Raw genomic sequence first — 20,466 nt, forward strand, 5'->3', positions numbered from 1 at the left:
CAGGCAAAGAGGGGGCTAATGTAACCAAAGGCCAAATTCGTGACTGAAACCAATCGAATTGAGAGGTGCATTCCTCAACTGGAATCACCAATTGGCCTGCATCCTGACTATTTAAGCATTGATGTTCAGAGCAGCAAGGGTGCCCCATGTTGAGGTGCCCTCACAGTCCCCAACCTGCCTCAACAGCGCTCACCTCTCCTTTGTTTGAGCCATCCGGTCTGTCCTTCATAGAACCATGAGCTCAGAAGTGGCAAATTAGGGGGCCGTCTCCGAAGAGATCATCATGCCGACCTTGTTGCCACCGAGGGCAGTAAATGGGACCCCCATTTGGCACTGAGGTCGAGGTTCTGAGAATATTTGCCCAGCAGATCAAGCAGCACCACGGAGAGAGAAACAGAGTTAAAAGTCTTCACTTTAATTCATTCATGTGATACAGACATCATTGGCATGATCAGCATTTATTATCCAACTTCAATTGCTCTTAACAAGATGGTGGTAAGCTGCTAAGCCATTTCTGCAGGCAGTTAAGAGTCAATCATATTGCTCCAGGTCTGGAGTCATGTCGAGTCTGGGCAATAATTCCTGAAAGAATATGAGCAAAGAAGAAAGGTTTTTGCAAATTTCATGATGGCCATGAAACAAAGCAGTTTCATGGCCATCATTATTGATGATAGCTTTTTTATTTCAGATTTGTTTAATTATTTGAATTTAAATCCCCCCCTGTGCCATGGTAGGATTCAAACCCATTAATCCCATAACATAGAAACAACATAGGAACAGAAGTATCCCATTCAGCCCTTCAAGCCTGCTTGGCCATTCCATAAGACCATGGCTGAATTGACTGTGTCTCCACTCTACTTAATATCTACCCTCCATAACACTTAACCCCCTTATCTATCAAATATCTGCTTAACGCTGCCTTGAATAAATTCAGCCTGCACTGCTTTCTGGGGAAGAGACTTTCACTTACTAATTGCCCTCTGATAGAAACAATTCCTCCTCATCTCTGTTTTAAACGTTAAATCTCTTACTCTTAAACTTTGTCCCCTGGTTCTAGTCTCCAACATGAGTGGAAATTTCCTCTCAGTTTCTACCCTTTCAAATCCCCTCAGGATCTTTTATGTTTCAATAAGATCACCTCTCATTCTTCCAAACTCTAATGAATACAGGCCCAACCTGTTCAACCTTCCTTCGTAAGGAAAGCTCCTTATCCCCTGATGTTCTCGAAACTGCCTCAAACACAATTATATATTTTTTTCAAATAAGCCGAACAGTGTACAGTATTGCAGATGTGGTCTCACCAGGGACTGGTACAGCTGCAGTAAAATTCCCCATCTTTTCCATTTCGCTTGCAGTGAATGCCAACATTTCATTTGGTTAGTGATTTAACAATTTATAAGCAAATACAGAGCCATGGAGACAAGTTGACATAGGATTTTACAGCACAAAAGGAAGCCATTTGGCCCATACTACCTGTGCTAGCTCTTTAAAAGGCCTGTCCGATTAGTCCTGCTCGCCTGCTCTTTCCCATCAACCCCTTCAAACGTAATAGAAATTTACTTCCCTTTTTCTGTTTTTCTTATTTTCTTACTTTCTTTCCTTCCATCCTTTCTCTCTTCTTTACGGACAGAACATCTCACAGGGCCATTGACTAAAATCAACTCCAAATAAGTGCCATCACTGCACAAAGTTCTACAGCAGGAATGCAAATGATTGAAGTTGACCCTTCTGAGCCCTGCTGGCTTTCCTTCCTTTCAAATCAGCAGGATTGTTAGATGTGTTAGTGAGCTCCTCCTGTCCATCAATCTTCTCATGCTGCTTTTGGAAACAATGGTTGGAGCAATAGTGCCTTATGATTGACATCCTGCTTGAAGCTCATTATGCTTTCAATAAAAACTGTTAGAGTTTTCCAGTTTTATGATTCTGTCAGCAACCTCCCCACTTCTTCACTTATAGTCAAAACATTCACAAGATATATTGCACGGGCAACTGAAATACAAAGGAGATGGAGAGTAGATTTGAGTGAGGTGTACAAGATGGTGAGGGGCCTAGATCGTGTGGATGGGAAAATTTAAAGTGATAGGTAGAAGAAGGGAGATGAGGAAATTTTGGCACCCAGAGGGTTGCAGGTGTTTGGAACTCACTACCTGAAATGGTCGTAGGGGCAGAAACCCTCAACTCATTTGAAAGGTGGCTGTATATACACCTAAAGTCCCGTAACCTCCAGGGATATGGACCAAAATGGGATCAGGCTTGTTGGAGGCAGGAGGTGGGGAGCACATTTTTCGGCTAGCATGGACACAATGGGCAGAGTGGCTTCCATCTTGCACAGTACCTTTTTATACATTTTCTAAATATCTGAAATAGCAGAATGTGCAGGAATGTGCGGAGAGGTTGGAGGAGTGGCAGTACGCTAGTTTCTCCTTATAAAAGCCAGCATGGACATGATTAACCCAACAGTCTACTTCTGTGTTGTAACGATGCTCTGATTCTACATTGCAGCATGGTGGCACAGTGGTTAGCACTGCTGCCTCACAGTGCCAGGGACCCTGGTTTGGTCCCAGCCTTGGGTGACTGTGTGGAGTTTGCACATTTTCCCCGTGTCTGCATGGGTTTCCTCCAGGTACTTTGGTTTCTTCCCATGGTCCCACGGTGCAGGTTAGGTGGATTGGCCATGCTAAATTGCCCCTTAGTGTCCAAAGGTGGGTCGGTCAGGGGGATTAGTGAGGTTACGGGGATGAGATGGGCCTAGGTAAGATGATCCATCAGGGCGTCAGTGCAGACTCCATGAGCCGAATAGCCTCCCTCTGCTCTGTAGGGATGCTATGGATTCTACATATTCCTACCAAATTGCTATCTTCATTAAATATAGTGGCTTGGAGTTTCTGCTTGACTGTGATGGCGTTTTTCAGGCACAACTGATACATAAGATTATGGAAATTTAGGAGGATTTGCATTTAGCATATCTTAAGAATCTGTGATCTTTTGCACTAGTTTTAAAGCCATTGTGCTGGAAGCAGATCCCACCCTTACTCTGACAAAGGGTCATCTATACTCGAAACATTGGCTCTATTCTCTCCCCACAGATGCTGTCAGACCTGCTGAGAGTTTCCAGCATTTTCTGTTTTTGTCCCACTCATTCAATCGACTCTGCCCTCAGAATTAATCACCATCGAGAGTTTGAATAATTGTACTTGTTTGCAGGCCTTCAGGAAGGCTCTAAAAGTTCTTTTCTTTTGGATGCAAGGACATTTAAGGTAGATTTAAATATTAAATCTGCTTTAATTTACCAAGAATCTGACTAACGTACTCCAATACAACTAGAAAATCGTCTTATACTTTTTTTTTAGGAAGTAAATTTCAGTAATATAAATTGCTACTCGGGGGTGGTTAATTGACATTGTGATTAAGAATGCTTATTTTCTTCTCTATTTATACTTCTCTATTTTAATCAAATGTTACCGTAAGTTTCCACTATTCAATATCGGATGGATTTTTTTTAAAAAAGGTTGTTTTAAGACACTGCCCAATTGCACTGGTTCACAGCAGATTCCCTGCAGCGATATGCAAATACTGTTTGAGGGGCTCGGTGGGGGTCAGAGTGGGGTAATATTTGAGGGAAGAGGAACACTTTTCAGAACAGGTGCAATTTGTGCCAAAATTGTCAATTGCACCCAGGATGAAACTTTATTCCCTCAGCCTGGGGAGGGTGAAGAGGAATACTTCATTGTCGATACAATGTCATCACACACAAAAACAATGGAGTGATCGGGATTACTTTTTTTGAAGGATGATTATCCAAACTAAAATGAACCAAATGTAGACCTGGGGCAAGGTATGAGGACTTGCAATTGATTATGAATTTGCGGTTCCTTTCTCAAAGCTGAGTTCAGGTTCAGATCAGTTGAATGACATGGAAGTATACCGGGCGGCACGGTGGCACAGTGGTTAGCACTGCTGCCTCATAGCGCCAGGGACCCAGGTTCGATTCCCAGCTTGGGTCGCTGTCTGTGAGAGTATGCATGTTCTCCCCGTGTCTGTGTGGGTTTCCTCCCACAGTCCAAAGATATGTGAGTTAGGTTGATTGGCCATGCTATATTGACCCTTAGTGCCAGGGGGATTAGCAGGGTAAATATGTCGGGTTATGGGGTTAGGGCCTGGGTGGGATTGTTGTTGGTGCAGCCTGATGGGCCGAATGGCCTCCTTCTGCACTGCAGGGATTCTATGATTCTATGAACTTTAACACAAATTCTAGGCTAATGCTGGATCCAGTACAATGTTGAGGAAGTGCTGCACTGTCAGAGGCACTGTCTATCCAAAGAGATGTTAAATCAAGTTCCCATCTGGTCTCTTGGGTGAACATAAAATATGAAACAGAACATTGGAGTACCCCCTGGTTCCATGGCCAATATTGATCCTTCAATCAGCACTTAAAACCAGATTATCTGGTCAAACTGTTTTGTTGCTGTTTGTGGGACCTTCTTTAAAAATTCTTTCATGCGATGTGGATGACGTTGGCTAGGCCAGCATTTTATTGCCCATCCCTAATTGCCCTTGTGAAAGTGGTGATGAGCCACCGTCTTGAACTGCTGCAGTCTAAGCTACACCCACAGTGCTGTTGGGAGAGGGAGTTCCAGGATTTTGATCCATCGACAGTAAAGGAATGGTGATATATTTCCAAGTCAGGCTGATTTGTTGCTTGGAAGGGAACTTACAGTTGCTGCTGTTCCCATGCAACTGCTGCCCTTTGGTCTTTTTAGATGTTGGTGCTGTTGAAGGAGCCTTGGTCAGTTGTTGCAGTGAATCTTATAGATGGTAGACACTGCTGCTACTGTGCATTGGTGATGGAGGGAGTGAGTGAATTCTGAAGCTGGTGGATGGGGTGCCAATCTAGTGGGCTGCTTTGTACTGGAAGATGTGGAGCTTATTGAGTGCTGTTGGAGACTATTGCTGAGTAAGTGCCGCTTGATGGAACTGTTTATGGCCCCTTCCATCACTTTAATAATGACTGAGAATAGACTGATGTGGCAGTAATTGGCCAGATTGGGTTTGTCCTGCTTTTTGTGGACAGGGCATACTTTGGCAATTTTCCACATTGCCAGGTAGATGCCAGTGTTGCTTGCTGTACACAAATTGGTCGTTGCATTTCCTGCAGTACAAGACATGCTGAATGTTGAAAAGCAATTCATTGGCTGTAAAGTGCTATTCAAACATCTTGATGTCATGAAGGTTGCTGCTAAAATGCAAGTTTGTCGTTTAGAGCAGCTAGAATTAGAACTAAGCTCACTTCAGGAGCAATTGGCATTCAATTGCCAGTCTCACTCAGAAGTCCACAACGTGACTGATGTTGCAGTGCCGGTGTTCATCTGAGTTTGATGCAGTGCTTGAAATGGAGTGTATTGTATCCCCAGCACTACTTATTTATTGATTAGTTTATTTATTATTGTCACAAGTAGGCTTACATTAATACTGCAATGAAGTTACTGTGAAAATCCCCTAGTCGCCACACTCCAGCACTTGTTCGGGTACACTGAGGAAAAACTTTAGCATGGCCAATGCAACTAACCTGCACAATCTTTGGACTAAGGGAGCAAACCAGAGCATCCGGAGGAAACCCAAGCAGACACGGGGAGAATGTGCAAATCTGACACACAGACAGTGACCTAAGCCGGGAATTGAACCTGGGTCACTGGCGTTGTAAGGCAGCAGTGCTAACCACTGTGCCACCGTGCTGTCCACGCTCCGTCCCGCCCCCATCCCTCACCTTGACAAGATTGTGTTTATTGAAGAAAACAAACGTTTTAATTGTTTGACCAGATTAGCATATGCTGCTCATCTGGGAGGTGGTTAAAGGTTTAAACTTTTCCTGGAAATGATGTTTTGTATTTCTGATAGCACTGCATTTTTCCTGTAGTCTCTGGTACAAGTTAGACTGGGTATTTAACCCCATTCTTTTGAGGTAATCTATCAAGAACTAGAAACTATAGAGTTCAAAATACACATTAAGTCAAGCACTGGTGTAACAGTGATTTGATTTGATTTATTATTGTCACTTGTATTGGGATACAGTGAAAAGTATGCACTGGAATTTTACTGCCCAGCCGCCACGGGAATCGGAGTGGGCGAGGGGTGGACAATGGGAAGGTCCGCTGACATTGGCAGGATTTTACGGTTTCAGGACGGGCGAGGCCGTAAAATCCCGTCCGCTGTTTCTTGCGCGCCATATAGACAAAACATACCATTCATAGAGTACATAGCGGAGATGGAAAGGAGAGGGTGCAGAATATAGTGTCGCAGTTACCGATAGGGTGCAGAGAAAGATCAGCTTAATATGGCACCAGGAAAGAAACTGTTCTTGAGTCGGTTGGTACGTGATCTCAGACTTTTGTATCTTTTTCCTGTCGGAAGAAGGTGGAAGAGAGAATGTCCGGGGTACATGGTCCTTGATTACGTTGGTTGCTTTGCCGAGGCAGCAGGAAGTGTAGACAGAGTCAATGGATGGGAGGCTGGATTGCGTGATGGACTGGGCTACGTTCACGACCCTTTGTAGTTTCTTGCGGTCTTGGGCAGAGCAGGAGCCATAACCAGCTGTGATACATCCGGAAAGGATGTTTTCTTTAACAGATTAGGACAAAATAAACACAAATAATGCGCACACCGCAGATATGGGATGTCCAAGAAAAACACATAAACCAGCAGGAGCTGTAAGGATGTTAATTATTAACTACTCACACTGCTCTGAAAAACTCAAACACAGGCTGTTGCGCCAAGTTTCTTTTCCTTTGGCTTTTTGTCTAGTTCAGTTTAACAAACCTATTGATGCAGTTGTGCAATTGCTTTTGTAAACTGTTTATTTTATAGCAGAGTGTCAGGAATGATGTTTTGGGAATGGCTACATGTAAACAAATGCTTGGATTTAGCGCAAAGTGGCAATCATTGTCGGATTGCTGCTCCACTCAAACTTTTCGATTCCCTGACAGAACGCCGCATTTTTGGCTCTGTGTTCCCAGCCTGGGATCTTCAGAAATGCAGAGAATAGATACAGTCCCATGGAGAACTTAATCGCAGTGCTGTAGTATCGGGGACGGGAGACAAACTGTGCCCACCTTTTTATCAGCACTAGTTGCAGTAACATAAGTTGAAATGTCCTGTGTGAAAGCTAGTGCCTGGGTGAGTGGGTGAATGAGTGAATGGGCAGAGTGGTAGTGTGGGTTTGTGGGGGAGGTAAAGGGGACAGGATGGCAGGAGGGTGAGGTAGCTGTTGGGTGAAGTAGCAGGTGGGTAGGGCGGTAGTTGGGTTGGGTAGCAGGTAGGTGAGGTGGTAGGTGGATAGAGTGGTATGTGTGTAAGGTGGTAGGGGTATAGTGTGGCAGGAGGGCAAGGGTCAGGTTGGGGGTTAGTTGGTGATGGGATTAGTGAGGTCTGGCTGAGGGTTGAGGAGGTAGTTGGGGGTCAGAGTTTGGCATGGTCAGGAGGGGTAGTCAGGTCGGATGGAGTTGAGGGGGTTTGGTCACGGGGTCAGGGGTTAATCAGGTGGGGTCAGAGTTAGGGAGTTGGGCGAGTTGTCAGGGGACTGTTGGGGTAGTCGGCGGGGAGAGAGTCAGTGAGTCAATGTGAATGACTGGGGATGGTAGTGGGCGAGGTGGGGGGGTGTCGAGTTCTGTAGTTACCCAGGAGTTAGACTAGGATTTGTTTATCTGACATTTCCAGGGTAACTATGCAGATTAAGTCTCAAGGAACCATCCAAAGTCTTTGACTCTAGCTCAGATTTGGGGACTTCGACAGAGGGTCCTGTGGAGCAGGGGAATTGCCCACTGGAAATTCAGACTTTATGGACAATTCCCCAGAGGTCAGTGTGATAGGACCTCCACAGGGTCCTGACGTGCATCAGGAGAGCTACGTCTGGTCGCCAATGATCTGGAGACCGTAGGATCAGGACCAAAATATCTCGGTCTGTATGTCACCTCTCATCTGGCACAGGGAGTATATTTCAGTGTTGGTTATGAGAGTTATATTTCTCACTTGTGCTAAGGGTTTGGACTTCCCTTTTCCGTGCTTTTGGCATCAGCATAAGTTACAGCAGAATGTGATCCATTGTGACCTAATAAAGAAAGACTTGTATTTCTATAGCACCTTTCATAACCTCAGAATGTTCGAGACAATGAAGAATCATCGAAATGCTGGCACGGTTGTAATACAAGTAACATAATAGGTCACTCGCCCACTCAAAAAAGCATATAGATATAGTGGAAGCTTGACCAACATACCCATGGGCCAGATGTGGCCCACAAAGCCTCTCTACACAGTTCCCGAAGCCAGTCTTCAAAATCCCAATCCAACTGGTTAGTTTGAATGGGAGATTCTGCCTCTCCATTCACAGGCCATTTCTGTCCTTAGTTTGCTGCTGATAGACTCACTAGTGAACCCTGGTGTCAAGTGTGGAGCATCAGGCAGCGGAAAGGGAGCCCACTAGCACCTGAGCATGTGAGTGACTGCAGACTGTCTGAGAGAGTGTGTGAGGCAGTGAAAGAAAGATTGTGTGCCCTGGGTGGAGAGACTGTGAGGAGAGAGAGTGTGTGTGTGTGTGTGTGTGTGTGTGTATATGTGGATGAGTGTGTGATGGGGAGAGAGATGATATAGAGGGTGAATATCATCAGGTTCACCCAGTTGGCCTATATATGTTTGGTGGATACTTTGCTTCCGTGTGTAAATGGGGCTCTCATCCAACTTCCTCAGATTCTTGTGTTGGGGACAGATCTGTCACGATGCCACTGATCTTAAATTGCTGTAGAACTCTGATGTACCAGATTTCAACTTCACTTTAGGTGAGACTGAAGTTCTGACTGGGGGAAGGGGGATGAAATCTTTCTGCTGCCTGGTTGCTGGTTGGGAGTGTAAAGGCTATAAAGAGGTGCCTCTCAATTGACGCCAGAGGTCAGCTCTGACGAGGGGTCATCCAGACTCAAAACATTGGCTCGATTCTCTCTCCACAGATGCTGTCAGATCTGCTGTGATTTTCCAGTATTATCTGTTTATGTTTCAGATTCCAGCATCCGCAGTATTTTGCCTTTACCAGAGGTCATCTGTTGGGGTTTAATTAAGGCCTAAAGTGAAAAAGGCATATGGCAATTGATTACTTTGCCCCTTGACTGGAAAAGTTTTAAATTTATTGGAATACTGTCTTTGGCCTAGATGCCCCTCTCAGAAGGGCCTCTGAATTTCCAGGGACTTGTGTGCATTTCTGTGGCACATCCATATATTCAAGGAATTTGTCCCAAATAGTTCAATGACTCTGCCCTTGTCGAAGACTTACGATGGGGTGACCTGCATGGCAAACAATTTTTGATTTTGTTTCATTTATTATTTTCACATGTATTAGCATACAGTGAAAAGTATTGTTTCTTGCGCGCTGTATGGACAAAACATACCGGTCATAGAGAAGGAAACGAGAGAGTGCAGAATGTACAGTCATAGCTAGGATGTAGAAAAAGATCAACTTAATGCAGGTAGGTCCATTCAAAAGTCTGACAACACCAGGGAAGAAGCTGTTCTTGAGTTGGTTGGTACAGGACCTCAGACTTTTGTATCTTTTTCCCGAAGGAAGAAGGTGGAAGAGAGAATGTTCGGGGTGCATGGGGTCCTTAATTATGCTGGCTGCTTTGCCGAGGCAGTGGGAAGTTTAGACAGAGTCAATAGATGGGAGGCTGGTTTGCATGATGGATTGGGCTACATTCATGACTTTTTGTAGTTTCTTGCAGTCTTGGGCAGAGCAGGAGCCATACCAAGCTGTGACACAACCAGAAAGAATGCTTTCTATGGTGCATCTGTAAAAGTTGGTGCAAGTTGTAGCTGACATGCCAAATTTCCTTAGTCTTCTGAGAAAGTAGAGGTGTTGGTGGCTTTCTCAGAATGTAGTGTTACAGTCATAGCTAGGGTGTAGAGAAAGATCAACTTAGTGTGAGGTAGGTCCATTCAAAAGTCTGATGGCAGCAGGAAAGAAGATGTTCTTGAGTCGGTTGGTACGTGACCTCAGACTTTTGTATCTTTTCTCGGACAGAAGAAGGTGGAAGAAAGTATGTCCGGGGTGCGTGGGGTCCTTAATTATGCTGGCTGCTTTGCTAAGGCAGCGGGAAGTGTAGACAGTTTCAATGGAAGGGAGGCTGGTTTGAGTGATGGACTGCACTTCATCCATGATCCTTTGTAGTTTCTTGCTGTCTTGGACAGAGCAGGAGCCATACCAAGCTGTGATACAACTGGAAAGAATGCTTTCTATGGTGCATCTGTAAAAGTTGGTGAGGGTCAATTAATGGAAGTTCTCCTCTTTAGTCAGGTTCATGACAATCCCAGCTGAATGCCAAAATATTATTTGATGTTCCACAGTGTATTCTGATTAAACTCATTTCAAATTGATTCAAACTCTGCCCATCTCGCAGCTCCTTAACCAGTAATGCAGAGAATCTCAGATATTCCAACTCTATTGCCAGAAAAACATTCTCCAGGCTGCATCCCCTTCATTGGTGTTTCTTCACTGGAAATATGACAGAAACACCCCTGATTAGTGTAAAGAGCATTTCTGCCACTTCTTCGCCGAGCAAACATCAATGGCACAGGAACAGCTTTGAGTAATTTTCTCTTATTTCTGTGCTTAATGTGGCTCAGTTGGTAGGAATCTTGCAACAGAGTTGGAAGGTTCTGGTTTAAGTCCCGCTCCAGGACTTGAGCACGACAATTAAGGCGGACACTCCAGTGCAGTACTGAGGGAGAATTGAACTTGCGGAGGTGCTGTATTATGGTTGGGATTAAATCAAGTCCCTGCTGTAGCCCTTTCAGGTGGGTGTAAAGGAAGAAGAGCAGGATACTGATCACAGTGTCCTGGCCAATCTTTATCCCTCATTCAAAATTATAAAGAAACAGGCTATCTGCTCATGATCATATTGCTGTTTGTGGGAATTTGCTGAGGGCAATTTGGCTGCTGCATTTCCTATGCTACAACAATGAGTACGCTTCAAAAGTGCTTCATTGGCTACAAAATGTCTGGTGGTTATGAAAGACATAATATAAATCCCCACATCTCTCTTGGGGTGGCACGATGGCACGTTGGTTAGCATTGCTGCCTCACAGCACCAAGGACCTGGGCTTGATTCCCAGCTTGGGTGACTGTCTGTTGGAGTCTGCACGTTCTCCTCGAGTCTGTGTGGCATTCCTCAGGGTGCTCCGGTTTCCTCCCACAGTCTGAAAGTCATGCTGGTTAGGTGCTTTGACCATGCTAAATTCTCCCTCAGTGTACCCGAACAGGCGCCAGAGTGTGGCGACGAGGGGATTTTCACAGTAACTTCATTGTAGTGTTAATGTGAACCTACTTGTGACATTAATAAATAAACTTTCAGACTTCTTCTTATGTTTCCCACACTTCAGTATGATTTGCTGTTTAGCTGCAAATCAGAATATAAAAACAAAGCATTATGAAAATAAAAATAGACTATATACAATCCTTTAACCCTGCTTCACCTGATGCTTAGACTCTCTACATGCAAGGAAAGATTGACCAGTATATATAATAATATTGTTTTCAGGAATGTATTTCTGATCACATTTTTTCACCGAGCAATGGGATAATGGGAGTGCAGAATGCTGTCAGCCATAAAGGAATCACAATATTTACTTTGGCGCCTTTCAAATTACTAGTTACCGGTGAGACAAATTTGCTGGATCATTGATCCTTGGACTAGTTAAATCTACGCAGTTTGCTTTGGGACTTTGTAACCGTGACCAGTGCAGAGATCCGGTATTGAGATGATTAAAATCTCTCTGCTATTCATAGCTCACACGAGTATGTTGAATCATGATAAATGTACAGCTAGTTTAACAGGAAAGGTTGCTCAAGTACACTCTTGGGCAGGTCGGAAATAAAAAGATAAGCAATTGGTAAATCTTTGTATCCTAGTTTATTTAATCATTCATCGCACCTAAAAATAACGTGTCAACGCGAATTAATATTTTACAGAACAGAGTCAATGATGTTTTATAATGGATAAGAGCAGCACATGGACAAGTGATGGATTCTTTGGGCTTGCACAGGACATTGTACTTTAATGCTGTGTGTGAATTATGCACTTTACACAATGGGAGTGAACTGTGAGTCAGTTTGACCAGTTAGAATTCTGCTCAGCCGCATGAAACTTTTCAAGGACTTGCCAATTGAGGCTGACTAAATGAACTCTTTCAGAAAAGAGTTGGCTAAGTATCCGGCCAACAGTGGAATTGGAAGTTAAAGGGTGTAAGCATAGCTCTGGATGGTAAAATGCTTCACAAATTTCAATGTTTCCCGCCTGGTGGCAGGGATGGCATGGGGCAGGAATTTGGTGGAATGGCTGCGCATTTCATCATAGAATCCCTAACATGCAGAAGACCATTTGGCCCATTGAGTCAGGACCGACACGTTGACAAAGTATCTTACCCGCCCTATCCCCGTAACCCCACACATTTACCATGGCTAATCCCTCTAACCTACACATATTGGGACACTAAGGGGCAATTTAGCATGGCCAATCGACACAACCTGCACATCTTTGGAGTGTGGGAGGAAACCAGAACACCCGGAGGAAACCCACGCAGACAGAGGGAGAATGTGCAAACTCCACACAGACAGTCACCCCAGGCCGGAATTGAACCTGAGCCCCTGGCGCTGTGAGGCAGCACTGTGCCACTGCGCCACCCCAGGAAAATAGATGATGGATGACTAATGCCCAGAGAATAATTAAAATGTGGAACTGATTACCACACAGAGTAGTTGAGGCGACTAGCATTGATGCTTTTAAAGAGAAACTTTAAAGGGATTGAGGAATAATAGACGGTTATGCAGATACAGATTAAATGGGGTGGGAGGAGGCTGATAGACCAATTAGGCCAAATGGTCTGTTTCTGTGCTCTGAATTCTGTGTAATTCTGTGATTTTGCTCATCAGCCTAATAGCTTCAGGGAGCAATCAGGTTGAGCTTTCCTGCAGGAGATTTGAAGTGGGATGGAAGGAGCAAGGTTGATGGGTAGGATGGCCTTGTTCCACTCTTGTGTTCTTTGTGAGATTGAAGTTAGGTGAAAGTGGCAAGGAGATGGTCAGCTACAGTCAACTGCTCAGGGTTTTAAGGGGCTACTGAAAACCAGTGCTAGAATGATTTAACAGAGTATTCATGGAGGTCTTTATATGTATACACCAAATCTAATAGATTTATGTTTTGACTGCTTTCAGGGATGCCGAGTACAAGGGATTGCAACTGTCACTAGATCAAGTGACAGCAACAAAACCATCCTTTTCATACGCAAACTCAACGCCAACCATCACGGACTCCAGGAAGACGAGCAAGTCCCGTCTTAGCCGAACTAAATCCAAACAAAGAGCATCACCTTATCCTCAGGTGAGCTCTCTCCAGTTGCCATTATTTTTGAGTTGCTGACAAAATACTGTGGGAAAGTACTGTAGCACATTACCGCTGTCAGATACTTCAAGATGGGATACCGGGAGCCATAGTTTTGCGAATGTCTGCATAGTAAATTCCTAATTTTGAGTCTAATAGCAGTTTTAATTCTAAGGACGTGATTCTCCCAAAAAAACCTAAGTGTCCAACGGGCGGGAATACGGGAGTTTTTCCCGCCCATTTTTTGGGTGAGCTTAGTGAAATGAATTTATGGCACTCTGTGCAGCACAGAGGCCATCAGGAAATTTACACTGGTAAGGGTGGGAGTGGAGCGTACTCCCGTCCGAGGGGCCGGCATCAGCGTGCAGAGGGAGCTAGTGCGCATGCGCCGATCTCCCAGTATACTGTATTTACTGGGAGATCGGTTGACAAGTGCTCCCTCCCCCACCCGCGACACCGCCAGCTTCCCAATCACCACCCCCTCAACATTCCGGACACCAGTCGCGAATCCCGTTTTTTTGCTCCCGCTTGAATTTCCCAGCCCGCTGCACTATTCGAGCAGTGCAGCAGGCCGGAAAAATCACGCCCTACAGGTTAATTTAATTCCCTCCGAATGTGGGGCTCAGTGATGCCATCAAAGCTTCGAACATGTGATAATGACTTGCTGTTTTGAGTCAATACGGTTAACATCAAAGTACATTGGGGCTAACAGTCAATGAGGATGAGGCTCACATCCTTAGTGATGTTGTAGGATGTGCCTGTCCAGAACTTCCATTGCGAGGAAGAAATGTGCCTGCCAGTGCTGCTAAAATCACATCTGATGCACTCACCCACTGAAAAGACAGCAAGTTGCAGCATGGCTTGCCAGTTCTGGGATGGGGTAACCACATCTCCACTCCCCCCAGAAAGACTCCCCCAAAGAAAGGTGCCCCGAGCACCTGCCTTTCTAGTTTAAAAAAAATGATAATCAGCTCTGCGTTTCTCTACAGATTATAGTTGTTCCAGCCAGTGATTACATCAGTGCATCAAATATTCAGGATGGCTGTGTTCAGCTTTGAGAGAACTCATGTGACAGATTATGGGTCAAAATTGTTAAAGCATAATATTATCATATAAAAGCTAATGTAGTCCCCAAAGCACTGCAGTATACTGGGTGCAGACATCTTCCATAATTAGCCGCAGAAGCTTACTCAGCACACAAAGTGCACAGTGCTTCTTTGTATGGGTCCCATGTGCTCCTGGCACTTGGAGTCTCTGCTCAGACAGAGCTTATAGATCATTTAACATTCCCATTTAAATGTAAATGAGTGATAAGCCTCATGATACACCAACAGTGACGGAACAACATTCCAAACATTGGGGCCTATTTGCATTGGACACTATGATGGAGGCTTTCAAGGAAACTCATCTGCTGTCTTTCTGTTAGTCCTCTCCGCCATGAAAGATCACCTATTCTCTTGTCTCATGGACTCCAATAATGGGGTATTTTTATTGTAGCGGCAACTGTGTGACCCATAAAAACAGTGCATCCTTTCTGACAGTCAGCAACTTGTTAAGAGTTGTTAGCTACCTACATGACCCCCATACTCTTCCAGGAGATCAACAGTTTTGTGCTAAGAATGTCTGTAAATTAGCTGACCTCACGCAATAGGAATAGGTCGGCTTGGAGTTCCACTGATAAGGCTGATGTGTGGCAGCCCCGGCCACCACATTGTTGGGGTCCATGGTGTAACATTGTCATGCGTAGCTTTAAGTCCTCTGATCTACTGTGGCAGGAACACTGAAGTTGGTAAGTGTGTTGAGTTCAATGAAAGCGATGCATTAATTAGGCAGCGAAATACTCAAATCAATTTTCATCAAGATCTGCAAATATTTGAATGGCTCACGAGCCTTCGAGCTGAAGAATTTTTGTCTGTGCTCAGTGGTTGAAAAATTGTCTCACCTTAAAGTATGACAGCCATAGTAGATTTCCAAAGTAGCAACAAGAAATGGAGTGAAGGTGGTTCCATTTTGTGGTGTTATGGCAAAAAATGTGCGAACCTCATTAAAAAAGAAATGTAAAACTCAAGTTTCAAATGCATACAGTTGAAATGGACCACCTGCAAATTAGAGAAGAACAGGATACCCCGAACATTTGTACATTTCCCCTGCAGTAAAAACCAATGACCAGTGTTCCCCATGTGTGCTTAAGTAGATGTGTACAGTGCCCTGTCTTGCCTCCCTGGAAAGTGGTATGAGTGAATGGTATGTCTCTGTACTATTCCCTTTTACTTCTGAAAAAGTACCAGCATCAAATTATTGGGTTAGTGGTTTCTGTAAGCAGTTATGACACTGATGTTGTTTTGCACAGTTTCAGCAGTGTGCCCCCTCAGATGCCCGAGTATAGTCCATAAAACCATAAGATATAAGAGCAGAATTGGCTCATCGAGTCTGCTCCCACATTCAAACATGGCTGATATGTTTCTCAATCCCATTCTCCTGCTTTTTCCCCATAACCTTTGATCCTCTTGCCTTTACTGGGGACTTGAGTTCGAATCCCGCCACGGCAGATGGTGGAATTTGAATTCAATAAAAAATATCTGGAATTAAGAATCTACTGATGTCCATGAAACCATTGTCGATTGTCGGAAAAACCCATCTGGCTCACTCCTTTAGGGAAGGAAATCTGCTGTCCTTACCTGGTCTGGCCTACATGCGACTCTAGAATCACAGCAATGTGGTTGACTCTCAACTGCCCTCAGGCAACTAGGGATGGGCAATAAATGCTGGCCAGCCAGCGATGCCCTAATTCCTATGAATGAATATAAAAAAGATTCTATCTATCTCTGAACATTTGTCTACTAGCCACACCAATGGCATAGAGTTGTGTTTAGAAACAGGAAGTGCTGGAAATACTCAGCATCAGTGGAGAAAGAAACAAAGTCCAAGTTTCAAATCAGTGACCTTTCATCAGAGGTTATGGTTTTAGTTTAAATTTCCAATATCCGCAATGTTTCCTCTCTGCAATTTGTGGTTCCAGTTTGAAGATCGAACCAAAGACAGATGGAATCATAGAATGGTTGCAGTACAGAAGGAGGCTATTTGGATTGCAACAGTTCAAGAAGGCAGCTTACCAGCACCTTCTCGAGGGTGTAAAGGGATGGGCAATAAATGCTGGCTTTACACAGCGGTGCCCACATCCCATGAATGAAGATAAAAATAGGTCTATGCTGGCTCTCTGCAAGAGGGTGAAAGGGTGCAGAGGAGATTTACAAGGATGTTGCCTGGATTGAGTGGCATGCCTTATGAGGATAGGCTGAGGGAGCTCGGTCTTTTCTCCTTGGAGAGACGTAGGATGAGAAGAGACCTAATAGAGGTATATAAGATGTTGAGAGGCATAGATCGGGGTGAACTCTCAGAGGCTTTTTCCCAGGGTGGAAATGTCTGCTACGTGAGGACACAGGTTTAAGGTGCTGGGGGGTAGGTACAGGGGAAATGTTAGGGGGAGGTTTTTCACACAGAGGGCGGTGGGCGAGTGGAATCGGCTGCTGTCAGTGGTGGTGGAGGCAAACTCAATAGGGTCTTTTAAGAGACTCCTGGATGAGTACATGGGACTTAATAGGATGGAGGGTTATAGGTAGGCCTAGAAGGTAAGGATATGTTCGGCACAACTTGTGGGGCCGAAGGACCTGTTTTGTGCTGTAGTTTTTCTATGTTTCTATGTTTCTAAACTCAGCTAGTTCCCACTCTCCCACTCTTTCTCCATAGCCATGCTTTTCTGTTCTCTTCAGACAGGTAATTTTCCACTTCCCCTTTGAAAACCCTGATTGAAACGGCCTTCACTACCTCTCAGGCAATACGTTCCCGATCCTAACTGCTCACTTTGTAAAAAAAATACTCCTAACTATTCAATTCATATTTACTTATGCCACCTTTGGTTCTTTTGCCATTCACTTTAAAATTCCTCTGGTTTTCGATCCTGCAGTCTTATCTACTCTTTCTGGACCCCTCATCATTTTCAACATCTCTTTTAATTCTTTTCTCAACCTTCTCTTTTTTGAAAAAGAACAACCCAGCTTCACCAATCTACCCCCAGACCTTCATCCCAGAAACATTCTCATAAATTATTCCTGCCCCCTCTCTAATGCCTTCATGTCTTTTGTTTTATTCATTCATGGGACATGGGCTGGCTAGGCCAACATTTCTTGCCCATCACTTGTTGCCCCTGAGAAGGCGGTGGTGAGCCTTCCCAAAGATTGTTACACTGAACCAGATACTGTTCTCCATTTGAGGCTGAACCAGTTGGTGCTTTATTGGCATAATCTTTAGTCTCTGAATGGAGACGGTGGGGGCTCAAATATACTTGTACCAGTCAGCGTACTTTCCCAATCCCACAAAGTGGGCAAATTAACTCATTAAGAGCTTTGTTCAGGGTACTGACACCTGAATTTCATACCTTTTGAAAAATATTTTACCTTGCTACTTTGACAACCAAAGTGAATAACCTCAAACTTATCCATAATATATTTCACCTTGTTTGAGCACTCACTTGACTAGTTTATATTTCTTTGCAGCCTCTTTGCATCCCCCTCAGAGCTTTGTATCATCTAAAAACTTTGATACATTATTCATGGCCTTCTTGTCTAAGTTACTCATATAAATTGTAAATAGCTGAGGCCCCAGCATTGATCCTTGTGGCACTCTGGTAGCCACAGCTGCCAACTTAAAAAGGCTTGGCTTTCCCTACCTTTTGCTTCCTGCCCAACCAATCCTCCTTCCATTCCAATGTACCTTATAATTTGAACAAATGGAACAAAGAACAAAGAAAATTACAGCACAGGAACAGGCCTTTTGGCCCTCCAAGCGTACATTGACCATGCTGCCCATCTGAACTAAAATTCCCTACCCTTCTGGGCACCATTTCCCTCTATTCCCATCCTATTCATGTATTTGTCACGACGCCCCTTAAAAGTCACTATCGTATCTGCTTCTACTACCTCCCCCGGCAGCGAGTTGCAGGCACCCACCACCCACTGTGTAAAAACTTGCCTCGTACATCTCCTTTAAACCTTGGCCCTCGCACCTTAAACCTATGCCCCCTAGTAATTGACTCTTCCACCCTGGGAAGAAGCTTCTGACTATCCACTCTGTCCATGCCCTCATAATCTTGTAGACTTCCATTAGATCACCCCTCAATCTCTGTCATTCCAGTGAGAACAAACCAAGTTTCTCCAATCTCTCCTCATAGCTAATGCCCTCCACACCAGGCAACATTCTGGTAAATCTTTTCTGTACCCTCTCCAAAGCCTCCACATCCTTCTGGTAGTGTGGCAACCAGAATTGAACATTTTGCTTTAACCTTTTGGAAATCCAAGTATACTACATTTACTGGTTTCCTGGTGTATGGTTAAGATTTCTGTAATAATAAATCCCAGCATTTTCCTGATTGTTGAAGGCAGGCTAACTGGCCAGTAGTATCCCCTCTCTCCTTCCTTGAAGTTGCTTGCTCACTCAAGCTGAATGAGTGGGCAAATGCATGGCAGATACAATATAATGTGGCTTAATGTGAGGTTATCCACTTGGGTCGTGGCAAAAACAGGAAGGCAGATTATTATCTGAATGGCTATAAATTGAGAGAGAGGAATGTGCAACAAGACCTTGGTGCCTTCATACACCAGTTGATGAAGGTAAGCATGCAGGTGCAACAGAAAGGCAAATGGCTTGTTGGCCTTCATAGTAAGAGGATTTGAATACAGGAGCAGGGATATCTTGCTCCAGTTATACGGGGCTTTGGTAAGGCCACACCTGGAATATTATGTGCAGTTTTGGTTTCTTTATCTGAGGAAGGATGTCCTTTCTATAAAGGGAGTGCAGCGAAGGTTTATCAAACTGATTCCTGGAATGGTGGACGCATGAGAAGAGATTGAGTTGGTTAGGATTATATTCACTGGAGTTCAGAAGAATGAAGGGGGATCTCATAGAAACCTATCAAGTTCTAACATCACTATACAGGGTAGATACAGGAAGGATATTTCCGATGGTGAGGGAATGCAAAACCAGGGGTTATAGTCTAAGGATATGGGATAAACCTTTTAGGACTGAGATGAGAGGAAATGAGGAGTGGTAAGTATGGGGAATTCACTACCACAGAAAGCATTTGAGGACAAAACATTGTATGTCTTCAATAAGGAGTTAGATATAGCTCTTGGGGTGAAAGGGATCAAAGGATGGGGGGTGGGGTGAAGGCAGGATCAGCCATGATCATAATGAATGACAGAGCAGGCTTGAATGGCTGATTGGCCTCCTCCTGTTCCTATTTTCTATGTTTCCATAACGGAGTTACAATTGCCAACTTGTAATTTGCTGGGACCATTCTAGAAGCTAGGACATTTTGCAAAATCATAACCTGTGCATCCACAGCTGCCTCTTTTAGAACCCTACGATATAGTCCTGGGAATTTTTCAGATCACGTTTTTCCAATACTCTTTGTCTCTGCTGATATTAATTCCATTGCGTTTTTGAGGGGTAGTGACAGGGTAAATATGGAGAAGATGTTTCCTCATGTTGGAGAACCTGGAACTATAGGTCACTGTTTAAAAATAAGAGGTCACCAATTTAAGACAGACATGAGGAAAATATTTTTCTTTCAGAGGGTTGAGAGTCTCTGGAAATCTCTTCCTTAAAAGGCAGTGGAAGCAGAGTCTTTGAATAGTTTTAAGGCAGAGCTAGATAGATTTTTGAGTAACCAGGAGGTGAAAGGCTATCAGAGGAGGCAGGGGTGTATGGTTGGGATTACAGTTAGGTTAGCCATGATCTTATCAAATGGCAAAGCAGGCTCGAGGGAACAGTTGGCCTACTCGTACTCTTAATTTGTATGTTAATATTAGCTGCTTGGTTACCCTCTATTTCTGGTGTATAATTTGTGTCTTCTACCATGAAGATTAAATCATAGAATCCCATAGAATCATAGAATAGAATTGTAGAATCCCTACAGTGCAGAATGAGGCCATTTGGCCCACCGAGTCTGCACTGATTCTCCCAACAAAGCATCTTACCCAGGTCCATCCCGTCCCAC

At 44.2% G+C, this 20,466-nt stretch overlaps 1 protein-coding gene across 6 annotated transcripts in view; it reads left to right on the forward strand.

The window, feature by feature from the left end:
• sim1a (SIM bHLH transcription factor 1a) overlaps positions 1-20,466 on the forward strand; it is a 76,993-nt gene that overhangs the window by 33,320 nt on the left and 23,207 nt on the right. For all 6 annotated transcript variants that reach the window (XM_078212429.1, XM_078212430.1, XM_078212426.1 and 3 more), the window contains one exon: positions 13,247-13,412. In XM_078212429.1, coding sequence (XP_078068555.1) covers positions 13,247-13,412 — 166 coding nt within the window. The remainder of the gene's footprint in view (positions 1-13,246; positions 13,413-20,466) is intronic.

Source organism: Mustelus asterias, chromosome 5 (genome assembly GCF_964213995.1).
Source record: "Mustelus asterias chromosome 5, sMusAst1.hap1.1, whole genome shotgun sequence".
Classification (NCBI taxonomy): Eukaryota; Metazoa; Chordata; class Chondrichthyes; order Carcharhiniformes; family Triakidae; genus Mustelus; species Mustelus asterias.